Here is a 12,607-nt window from a genome sequence, read left to right as displayed (position 1 = left end):
TTATCTGCTTTGCTTATATCGCAGCGTAACTAGATAATATCTAAATGCATTTGGTCCCACGCTGCTCTGATTTAGATACTCCCCTCATCCTCATTTAAAGATCAGCCTCACTAACTTTCCTTGAACCATGTATTCATAGTTTGCCTGGCGTATTTTATTGTTTCCCATGTAAGAGTAATGGTTTCTGCTGCTTGGAATTAGTTTTCTTCCACATTTCGGTCGAAATTGATTTGCTACTATTATTTCCCCTCTTCCAATGAATTTTTTGAATAACTAGAGTTGCAATATAGCGTAGGTCATAAGTAAAAACATATCAGGAAAGAAAGACAGTGTCTATACTCCTTTACAAGGCCTCCGAAACCGATGGAAGAGAGGAAGATACCTTCAACGTAGACACCTGACCCAGCGCTTGAACCAGAAAAAATTCCGCTAAAGACCCTGAAGGTGCTCGTTGTGGTGTTAAACCATACAACAGATAAAGTCTGTCACACAATAAATAGGTCTGTACAAATGTATATAACGTTTCATTATTAAAAGAGACTTCGGAGATAAATAACCCAGATTTTAACTGCTTAGAATGTAAGTGGAGTGGAAGTGGCTAGTTTATTCTTTCAATAAAAAATCATCAGTGATCGCTTACCCCGCCTTATAAGTTACTGAAACTTAGTCGTATAGATACACTTTAAATAATTTTGTTTACATTTTTTTAATTAGCAATTCTACGCTACCGTTGTCCGGCAACTTGAGACCGAGATATATAAAGTTGACCAGTAAAGTGGACATTTAATATGCTAGAAATAGACCACATGTTTTCTATGCTATATATATATATATATATATATATATATATATATATATATATATATATATATATATATATATATGGTGCTCCAGCATGGCCACAGTCAAAAGACTGAAACAAGTAAAATAGTAAAAAAAAAATAGTATAAACCATGAATATAATTGCATATATCTTATACATATTCGTTCCAGTTAAGCAGTTTATTCAATCGTCTTCGAATTGTTAGCCTTTTTGGTTGTCTGTCTACCTATCTGTCTGTCTTTGTTTCTCTTTTTCCCGTTCTTTTTTCCCCTCTCTGTCTCTTTCTCGCTGTAAATATTCAGTTTGTAAATTGTTCATACTAAGTAATTTCTGACCGACTAATAAAAAAAGAAACACCCACAGTTTTAAAACAATTACTTTTAAAATAATTATGTTTATAGTAATTAATTACCTTGAGACCTCGTTCGCAGCTCATTCTGGTCTTCTTTAGTGGAAGCATAAACGGCTCCTCCGTCAATATAAGCCGAAATCTGGTTCACCTGTTCTCGAAAACCTAAAACAAATTGCATAAAACGAATACCAAACGAAGTATTTCAGTAAGTAACTGTTCAAAATGAAAGCTATTTTAATCATGCGGAATAGTTATAAAATGTCGATTTTTTCCTGATTTTTCTCTGAATCTCCTTTTCTTTGATCATTGTAAGATAAAATATTGAATTTATATTGCAAATATTGAATATAATATGATTTGTATTAGGTTTTTAAACGAATGATGTTATTTAAATTAACTTTACTATACAAAAAAATTACCCATTCAAAATTGATAAAAGAATTATGCTCTTTGGAATTGCTTTATGTGTTTCACATACACATTCGGAGAAATACACGTTGCATTTCACATATTTAAAGTAATAATCGCGTGCTTACCGAAATTACATTTAGAATTTGGTGATTGCATAGAACGGACAAAATTTAAACAAGTTTTCTTGAAATGCCTGTCATTTGATGGAATTGGAATAGGAAAACACGATTCTCTAGATGAAGAAAAAATAAAACAAGCAATAGCTAAAAATAGAAATCATATTTGAAAACAAATCACAGAAATTAAAATCATGGATGAATTATAACTAAAAAATAAAACGAAACAAAAAAGCAAATGCATTTCTTATAGAGTTAATGAAAACCACTTCGCTGTATGTATCTTCGCTAGAGTGATCGCCTGGCAAACAATAAATACGTGATTCAAATCAAGTCACTGACATTATTTTTTTTAATGGTGATGAGTGATGGATTCAATAGAGCGCGGGACCAAATCTGCCGAAATATCACATGATCATACTGTACTCTAGTGAAAAAAAAGAAACAACTTTGTATGGTAGCTGGTAGAAGACCAAGTAAGATAAAAATAAAGAAGAAACAAAAACAGCATATCGATTGAACCCCGTGCTATCAGGAACGTGACATGCAATTTTTTTCCCTCAGGATGTTGAGGCATATTCGGCGATGTATATCTCGGGTGACTTTAGCAAGCACTTATAGCCAGACTTTCGGTGTTTGAATAACTTCCTCCCTTCCTCCACCATTCTCAGAGCTCTTGCAGAAAATGGTATGCGTGTTTGGTATTTCTTTTTTAACTGTGCCATAATAAAACTAATGCCAGGGTATCAGAGTTAGGAATGGTCAATCCCAGATTAGAGTCCATCAATCTCCTCCCGGCTTACTATTGGATTTGGACGCTTTTTCTGACTATGAACTACGTAAGATGTCTGTTGTACAACAGGATGTTCTGTGCTAAAGTTTCCAGAGAGAGAGAGAGAGAGAGAGAGAGAGAGAGAGAGAAAGAGAGAAAGAGAGAGAGAGAGAGAGAGAGAGAAAGAGAGAGAGAGAGAGAGAGAGAGCGCTTATCCCACTAGTAGCAGTGAATATTTTCCTTACATACGAAGTATTTCCAACTCTGTTATATACGATGAGGTAGACTGATTTAGTAAAAGTTAAGCAACTTGTCTTATAGACACAGTTCACATTATGTGAGGTGATATGAAGGACTGGCATTTCAACCAGTAAGTCAACGACTTTACTGCTGCCCTGTTATCTCTTTTCTCTCCGCCCTTATATGGTGTGTCAAGAGTAAATAATTTTTGTGGAGCCCATCTCCAGTTATTGATAACAACCGGATGTCGCTGGTTGTGGAATAAGTAAAATAAAAGAGAATTCAAACTTGCATCACAGATTCTACCTAACTTCATTCTCTATGATGCATAAAAGAATGTTTTAACCAATGCCGAATGCACTTTATGTGTTACCTGTTTCTAAGATCTACTTCCAAACGTTTTCGGACATCATCAGGAATATCATCAATACAGCAAGATATGTCGGCATGCTGAAAACCTGAAACGAAACAAAAGTGAAATGAAATTAAAATAAGATATAAAGTGAATAAACTGAGTGCGAATATTAATTCTATTCTATTCTGAATAGTTTTTTTCGCAAATCAGCAAAAGATTTGTTTACGAATTTCTATATCGGAACAAACATTTTTGGCTTAGCTCTGGACATCCAGAGTATCCTGTCACTGAGGCGACCAAATCAAGTTGAAACACCGTGGCTGGGGATCCACTGGCGTTTTGATAAAAGCACTGTGTTTTTTAACACGCAAGTTTCTTTGAGAAGTTTGTTCTGAGGCAAAATATTACAGCTGGTTCTATTTTTATACACACTATAAATGTTATTTTAGTCTAAGAGTAATTCAAGTGCATGTATTAATTTAATCTATCTAAATTTCGACCCATTATGGTAATGCTTCTAGGACTTAGGAAAGCAATTAAAAATGGTGAGTATATAACATAGTTTAAAGGGAAGTGAAAAAACTGTATTTTATAACTTGGGTAGAAAGAATTGTCAAAAAACCAAAATACAAATGAAAATTAAAGTAAAATTGAGGTCAGATATGATAAATCTGATAATAAGAGCAACAGAACTCCGACAGATGACTAACTGGCAGACACTGATAAGGAATAGGTAACATTTTCCATTTGAGATCGAGTATCTACGATGCTTATAATAAATTTAACATGGTACATAAACCGGATAAAAACTCTATGTAACTTACAGTCCGGGTTGATTTTCTCCCACCATGTTTGTAAGTTTGATAAAATAAGTGCAAAGTATATACTGAAGGGTCGATCAATTTTTCATTAAAAATCAGTGACTGTGATAAAATGCAGCAGCAAATGATGTAAAATAAGGAGTAATCTGGGTGATAAAGTCAACAACTCGGTTTTACTCAGCTAAACGAATTTAAGTTCTCTTGCATTGCTTATTAAAAAACATGAAAGCTTCTTTCCCTATTTTCCCCTTCTCACACTTAGCTAAAAAATCATGCATTTTGTCAAAAAGAAACCAAGGCATATTTTTTATTTATAGGCTTCGAAAGAAAAGAACAATTCCACCTGAGCAGAATTTGTACTCGAGTGACAGAACTGGCGCGGTGCTCCACCGTTTCTGTTAACTTAGTCTGGAATTTGTGTTAAAAAATGCAGTATGTGAAATTAATGCTTCATAAAATTCTCATAAAATCATTAGGTAAAACAACTTTTAATTAGATAACATACAATAGTTTATTAACTAATTCTAAAAACGTAATTACTTAATTAACGAATTATTTTTGTTTTCTTTCAAAATACAGGATTTAATTACTAACAAACAAAGTCTGAAATGGGAATAATAATATTGAGGAAGCACTCACAAACTGTAACAAAAGTAGGATGATTCTCTGTCATAATAATATATTTAATGAAAGTGACAAGCTGAATCTGTAATGCAAGTTCGATACTGCGTTGATCCATTTCTTTTGATTAATTTCTGCATGTCATTTCAACCAGCTGTCAATACATGGCAGTAGGTTGACTTAATATGGTACATTTTGGTGAAGGTGAAGCCTTTGATAATGATTTAACCCTCTATTTCATTAACTATTGCCGAAAATTTTCGTGTGCGAACCCACAACGAAATAGCTAACTGTTTCTAAGATTTCTTCCAAATCTATTAACTCCTGCTGATAGCTACCAGATGTTGATTTCGGTTAGTATATATCTCACTATCACTTTCGTCACTCGCCGTTCCATGTAAGTGGTTCAAGTTTAAGAGTTCAATTTTTTTTACGTGGCACCTATGGAAAGAGTCGTTTACCATAGCCTTAAATCGATCCAAGACTTGTGAGTTAAACCAGAATGATGGAAACTGTGTGGCAGGATATCAGATGGACAAGATCTACAGTTTAAGGATCAGCATTGTTATACACTGTGCTACATTGGTTTTTTCTTAAGATTACATTAAGGATACAAATGTCGTTAGAATGCTCAAGTACAATAGAGAAGTAATTCTTTTGATAAAACATTGAAATCCTTATTTATTGAAACTGACGAAATATCCTTTATATTCATACAGACACATAAGCCAATACATAAATCTACAGCTTAAGAGACAAGGGAATTTCTGGCTGGTAACTCGACCTACTATAATGAACAGTTAAATTTCACACAAACTATTTCCCATCTTAGACATTCTCGACTGAGATTACATAGCAGCAAAAATCTACAGTATATGTTGCATAGTAAATGATAATTCTTTTATCAAGTCATTGCAGCTCCAACTTCTGCACTTTCTTATAGAATCATTCACACTAGCCGTGCCAAGCGCCGTGTGTTACGGAGTATGGCTCACACACACACACACACACACACACACACACACACACACACACACACACACACACACACACACACACACACACACACACACACACACACACACACACACACACACACACACACACACACACACACACACACACACACACACACACACACACACACACACACACACACACACACACACACACACACACACGCGTGCACGCGAGCACTTATAATCATAGATTATGCTTACCTGTGTCTACAGGTGTATTCGTAATATCATGGTCAATGAATTGTCCCCATTGCATCACCATATGGGAAACAAACGGGTTTCGAGTATTTTCCGAGTCTGCTTCATGAATTGTAGTACTGACCAACCGTGCACTGGGTAAGGGATTGCCAAACACTCCCAGAGTTCTTGGCGATGATACACCTAAGAGTAAAAACTATAATAATAATAAAAAAAACGACAATGATTTACAAACTAGGTACAAAGTTACAAATTCATAAAAATGACCACAGCCGATTTAATTGACTCCATTTCTTCACTGTTACTTTATTTTATGGACTCCAAAAGAATCAAAGGTGAAGTCAACATCACTGAAATTCCCATCAGAACGTATACGGAGGTAACTAAATAACGCAAAACATTTTGTCCGCATTCTAGAGATTCTTCCAACCTACAGCCCAAAGTGGTAGTAGTAGTAGTAGTAGTAGTAGTAATACATACATACATACATACATACATACATACATACATACGTACATACATACATACGTACGTACATACATACATACATACATACATACATACAAACATACATACGTACATACGTATATACACCCTACACACACACGCGAGCATATGATCATAGACTAAACTTATCTGTGTCTACAGGTGTATTCACAGTATCATAGTTACTGAATTATCCACAAGAGCATAACAGCCATGTACTGAGGATTCTTTGTGATTTGAAAAATTTATCCTTGGAAACATAGGTGTTTCGTTCATCCTTAACAACCTTATTCAGGGACCTTTGGAGCAGGATGGCTGCTCGGCTTGAAGAAAATTCTAACTTGGCCCCACCAGCAAATTAAATGCGTTGTTTATTTTGATATTAGGGCATCGTGTCGTGCACATATGGTTGTGATGCATATCCCTGGTGTACGCTTATCAGACGGGTAGTCATGATGGATATATTGGGCTTCGTATATTTGTGCCCCATGCGTACGTTGATGGAGTGTCCTGCTCTCTCACTCAATAATAATAATAATAATAATAATAATAATAATAATAATAATAATAATAATAATAATTATAATAATAATAATAATAATAATAATAATAATAATTATGAAAGCAAGAAAGCATCTTACTCAGTAACAAAACAGGCAAAGGAATATCTAAGTGAATTCCAATTGCAACAAATTCAAGAATTAGACGAACTAGAAACACCTACAGAAAAAGCTAAGCGCTTGAAAACCCGTGCTAAAATTGCTGCCTTAGCTATTATGACTGAAAAATGGCATGGAAAACCTCTCAATGGCAAATACCCAAAGAGAGCGAATAATGCAGATATTGACAAAGCCCTTACCCACCAATGGTTAATGGCCTCTGGATTGAAATCAGAAACAGAGGGGTTTATCATAGCAGCCCAAGATCAATGCCTACCTACAAAGAACTACCAGGCCAACATATTAAAGAACGGCAGCTCCCCATTATGTCGTATATGCTAACAACAAAATGAGACCATCGATCATGTTGTCTCCATGTGCAGTCTGCTTGCGCCTACAGAGTATCTCAACAGGCATGATAGAGCTGCACAATATATTCACTGGGTAATATGCAAAAACCTGGACTTGCCCCATGATAAAAACTGGTGGGAACACAAACCACCCCCAGTACTTGAAAATGATCACATTGCACTCCTCTGGAACTTCACCATTCAAACTGACAGAAAGATAGACGCAAATAGGCCAGACATCATACTGAAAGACTTCAGACAAAAATCATGCCTCCTCATTGATATGACTGTCCCAATTGATATAAACGTATCTGTCAAGACCTACCAAAAACTGAGCAAATATAAAGATCTTGAAATAGAAATTAGCAAAATGTGGAATCTGAAGACGAAAACAATACCTATTGTCATAGGTGCCCTGGGAATGACAGCGAAACGGGCTGATTACTACCTAGCTCAGATACCAGGAAACCCCAAAATGGCTGAAGTCCAAAAGATAGTGCTCATGGGAACTGCCCATATCCTACGTAAAATACTGTCTATGTGATCTCAAATTTTAAAGCAAACATAATTTTCTTATGGTTTCTTAAACATTCACTTGAACAAAACTGTACAAATCCAAATATATGGTACCCTAGGCATAACACCTACATGAACTTCTAACTTGTTGTCTCTTGAGGTCTCTGGGTGAGACTTGGATCCAACTTGTACAAATGCAAAACAAAAGTCAAACATAAAATAATAATAATAATAATAATGATAATAATAATAATAATAATAATAATAATAATAATAATAATAATAATAATAATAAAAAAAAAATAATAATAATAATAATAATAATAATAATAATAATAATAATAATAATAATAATAATAATATAAAACAAGACATGACAGAGTTGGCCAGTATTTACACTGGACAATATGTCAGCATTATAAAATCAAAACCGCTGACAAATGGTATAAACACCATCCTGAAGCTGTGACTGAGGGAGAAAATGTATCGATTCTCTGGGACTTCCCCGTACATACTGACAAGGCTATAAAAGCTAATAAACCGGATATTATTATAAAAGATCAGACAAAGAAGACGTGTTTATTAATTGACATGAGTATTCCCTCTGATCATAATATAGCGGCGAAAGAATTTGACAAGATCAGTAAATATAAAGACTTGCTAATAGAAATTGAAAAAAATGTGGCACCTCAAGGCGACTACCATACCAGTGATTGTAAGATCTCTAGGAATGATAAAAAAAAGGTACTGAAACCTATTTGAAAATGATACCTGAAGTGCAAAAATTCGTGCTAACCGGAACGACTCATGTATTGAAAAGAGCATTATCGCTGTGAAAACAACATCCATTCATGAACTTCTTTTTTCTTAAGTACATGTTTTACCTGTGAATTTGCGTGTGTGAACTGGGAATGCATACAACGAGTTTCTCTGCCCTAGGTGTACGGAAAACACTCGGCGAGAAATGGAAGAAAATTTGAAGAAAGAAGAAAAAAACAACAACATAATAATAATAATAATAATAATAATAATCCTTTCTACAAAAGGCACAAGACCTGAAATTTGGTGGCAAGGGACTAGTCGATTACATCGGCCCCAATGTTTGTCTGGTACTTAATTTATCAACTCCGAAAAGATGAAATGCAAAGTCGACCTCGGCGAAATTTGAACTCAGAATGTAAGAACGGACGAAATGACGCCAAGCATTTTGCCCGGTATGCTAACGATTCTGTCGGCTCACCGCCTTAATAATAATAATAATAATAATAATAATAATGATAATAATAATAATAATAATAATAATAATAATAATAATAATAATAATAATAATAATAATAATAATAATTAGAAGAAGAAGAAGAAGTAATTTTTTCTCTCTATACAAAGAAGAATTATAGTACGAGCTAGAGACTAACTACCGTGAATAAAAAGATTTAGATAACAATAGAAAAAGATAAAAAAACGAACAAAATGAAAATGGAATTAAAAAATATTCTGTGACCAAAATAGAGAGAAAAACTATTACATGACCAACATCCTGCAAGATTCGGCAGAGAGGAAGTAAGCCAGAAGAAAATCTAACAATGAATCAAATACTTTAGCTAAAACTTGATTTTTTTTGCACAGGACCAAATCCGAGCCACGAAAAACGACAGATATGAAATAATAAATAATATATAAATAAAAAAAAATGATACTAAAATCAAGTAAAGACTATGCGACTAATATAATGAGACAGTTGGCTATCTCATTTATGGCTGCCTAGTCATTGCAAAGTCTAGATATATTTATAGATACGAAGGAGAAGGCTGCAATACCTTCTGGGCAACATAGAGACACTTCGAAGTGAAAATAAATAAGAAAATACATAGACATGTAGCAAACACGAGACATGACAACGACTTTACAATAATCTATTTCTAATCTCTTTTAATTGTTGGATTTGGAGAGAGCGGCAGTGTCCATGCTTTTACAGGCCCTCTGAGATTCATACATATACCACAAGACCGCAAGTGCAGAAACCGAATCGTTTTTATGCTTCAACTCTCTATATCAACTTGTTTCATTTTCTAAACACAATCCTAGCCAATATACAAAACACTTCAAACACCCTTGATCTATTTCTCCCCTCTAGATCTAACCGCATTCGGGCCGTGGCTGTTTGTGCCTATCGGGTCGTCTGACTATTATCGCATCGCGACTACCCATCACACATCCGCTTACTAACCTATGCTTCTACCTACAAAACTTACACTAATTTAAGTCAACTTATTGGTCGGAATTCTGCTAGTTAAGCTAACTGTCCTTGGGAACCAATGTGCCAAACACCGGGACCATTAAAATATCTCCCTACACAATAAAACATAATGCCCCCTGCTCCAAGTAGCTCACTCATAACTGCGCCGCAGCTGTTCAGGTACAAAATAAGGCTCACAATGATTGGAGAAACTGGGCGGTGTATGACCAAGGCTGCAATTGTTTCTAGACCTTTCTCCGGACAACAAAAACTGCATCCAAGTATCAAACGCCTTTCAAGTTTGTCGCATCTCAAACCGCAGTCAATCCTATTGAACTCTTGCCAAAAAGATCTCTACAAACTTTTTACAATTCTCTTTTTCTCTACTTTTCAGCCATACTGACTGTGTAAGGCCCCCATGGAGAAATCCTTCCACCTTCACTATGTGCTTGGTGGTAGCATATAAACGGATTACCCTCTTGGCTGATAAACTGATAACGTTTGGATTTAATCTTCTGCAGCTAACATGTTTGTTCCACGAGACGATCTCAAAGAAATGAAAACATACACAGATGCGTGCGCGCACACACGATCTCTGTATGTGTATCCCTCTCTGTCTGTCTCCCTCTCTCTCTCATACGCACACACATCTTATAATAATTCTGCTTGTCATTGCGTTACTTAGCCCGTTGGTAACGCTTTCACGTGATTAGAGAAAAAGAGGGAGAAAGAAAAGAGAGAGAGAGAAAAAGAGGGAGAGAGAAGCGTCCATGACGTGAGGTAGAGGGAATGTAATTGTAACGGTTTCACGCGATTAGTTGAACGGAAAGAGAGGAGAAAGAAAGAGAGAAAAAGAGGGGGAAGGGGAAGAGTTAAATAAAAAGAGGGAGAAAGAAAAGGAGGGAGGGAGAAGAGTTCATGACTTGAGGTAGGGGGAACGTAATATTATTACTTGGTCAAAAAAGTTAGTTTAAGGTAGAGGAGGAGAGTTAAAAATATAATTTTAGCCGAGGGGTGGTAGGGTGGTATTCTGATGGTGAAGTTGAAGACAGGCAGAGAGAGAGAGAGAGAGAGAGAGAGAGAGAGAGAGAGAAGGGAAAGAGAGAGAGAGAGAGAGAGAGAGAGGAGAGAGAGAGAAGGGAAAGAGAGAGAAGGGGAGAGCGAGGTGATGATGATGGTGGCGGTGGTGGTGCTGAGTGAATAATGAAAAGTGTATTTTTTAAAATTTAACTGTTTTTTTTATATCACCTATCACTTAACGCATGCGCACATGTGCAATTCTGTGAAATATTCACGCTTATTTACTTATATGCACATATATGCAATTTAATTAAATGTTGTATCATATGTGCGGGATATTGTTTTTGTTTACGGGAAAAAATAGAAAAATAAGAGTAAAGATTTTATGAGTGCTGTGCATTAAGTCTATAAAATTGTGCATAAAGTGTATATATAAAGTGCATTAAGTAATCATCGTATTTCAATTTCTTTCACTTTTCAATGAATAACAGATAAGTGACTATCTTTCCATACAGACACAATGCAGGCTACGCTTTCAGGCTTTTTAGATAAAATTTTCAGAAATAGCCCAATAGGTTTATCCATGAAATATTCATGGGTTACGCTAGTACACATAATTTTTTTGAAATAAAATATTAATAAAATTGAGAATTCAAAGGGATTTTGATAAATTTTTGGGAATTAAAAAAGGATTTACCGTCATCATACCACGGTGAAAGGAATCGCTTCAATGGCATACCAGCTTTGCCCCACAAAGGTCTCTGCAGATTGTTGCAAGAACCATCAGCCTCTCTGAATTTAGAGTTAGGATTACATCGAGGAGTACGGAATGGACAGCGAAATTCAGGCTGTGGAACATCACTTAGTTCTGGAAGTATGCTCAGCTCCTTTTTGGTAAGACCAAGCCTATAGTAATAATAATAATAGTAATAATAATAATAATAATAATAATAATAATAATAATAATAATAATGATAATAATAATAACTAGAACAGCAACGGACCATGATAAAACGATGGCAAGAAAAGCCCCTACATGGTAAATACTGGGCTAAACTAAATGCAAAAGAAATAGACAGTGAAAAATCCCAGCAATGGTTGAGAAGCTCAGGACTCAAAGCAGAGACCGAAGGATTTTTAATTGCTGCACAAGACCAAAGCCTCCCAACCAGAAATTACCAAAAACATATAATGAAAAGAAACATAACAAGTAACTGTAGAATATGTGGAGATGGACAAGAAACAATAAATCATATTATCTCTGGCTGCCCAGTCCTGGCTAAGAAGGAATATATTCACAGACACGACAGAGCTGGGACCTATATACACTGGAAGCTATGCCAACACTATGGAATAACAACAGAAAAAAGATGGTATAAACACATGCCAGAAAAGGTCACAGAAAACGAGAAAGCAACCATACTCTGGGATATGCCAATACACACAGATAGAGAAATTAAGGCAAATAGACCAGATATAGTTGTCAAAGATCATGAAGAAAAAAAATGCTTTCTAATTGATGTATCAATACCAGCAGATGACAACGTTTCCTTAAAAGAAATGGAAAAACCTTCAAAATACAAAGACCTGGAAATAGAGGTAACTCGAATGT

The 12,607-nt window shown here is 35.3% G+C and overlaps 1 protein-coding gene across 2 annotated transcripts in view; it reads right to left on the bottom strand.

Annotated features, from left to right (window-relative positions):
- LOC106876847 (peroxidase-like protein) overlaps positions 1-12,607 on the bottom strand; it is a 57,381-nt gene that overhangs the window by 24,228 nt on the left and 20,546 nt on the right. For both annotated transcript variants that reach the window (XM_089348065.1, XM_089348066.1), the window contains 5 exons: positions 11,693-11,901; positions 5,732-5,911; positions 3,088-3,172; positions 1,712-1,818; positions 1,236-1,337 (listed from right to left, as the gene is read on the bottom strand). In XM_089348065.1, the coding sequence (XP_089204191.1) occupies positions 1,236-1,337; positions 1,712-1,818; positions 3,088-3,172; positions 5,732-5,911; positions 11,693-11,901 (683 nt within the window). The remainder of the gene's footprint in view (positions 1-1,235; positions 1,338-1,711; positions 1,819-3,087; positions 3,173-5,731; positions 5,912-11,692; positions 11,902-12,607) is intronic.

This window comes from Octopus bimaculoides, chromosome 2, assembly GCF_046866305.1.
Source record: "Octopus bimaculoides isolate indiv1 chromosome 2, ASM4686630v1, whole genome shotgun sequence".
Classification (NCBI taxonomy): domain Eukaryota; kingdom Metazoa; phylum Mollusca; class Cephalopoda; order Octopoda; family Octopodidae; genus Octopus; species Octopus bimaculoides.
Note: the sequence above shows the minus strand (reverse complement) of the source record. Positions and strands in the feature narration are given on the sequence as shown.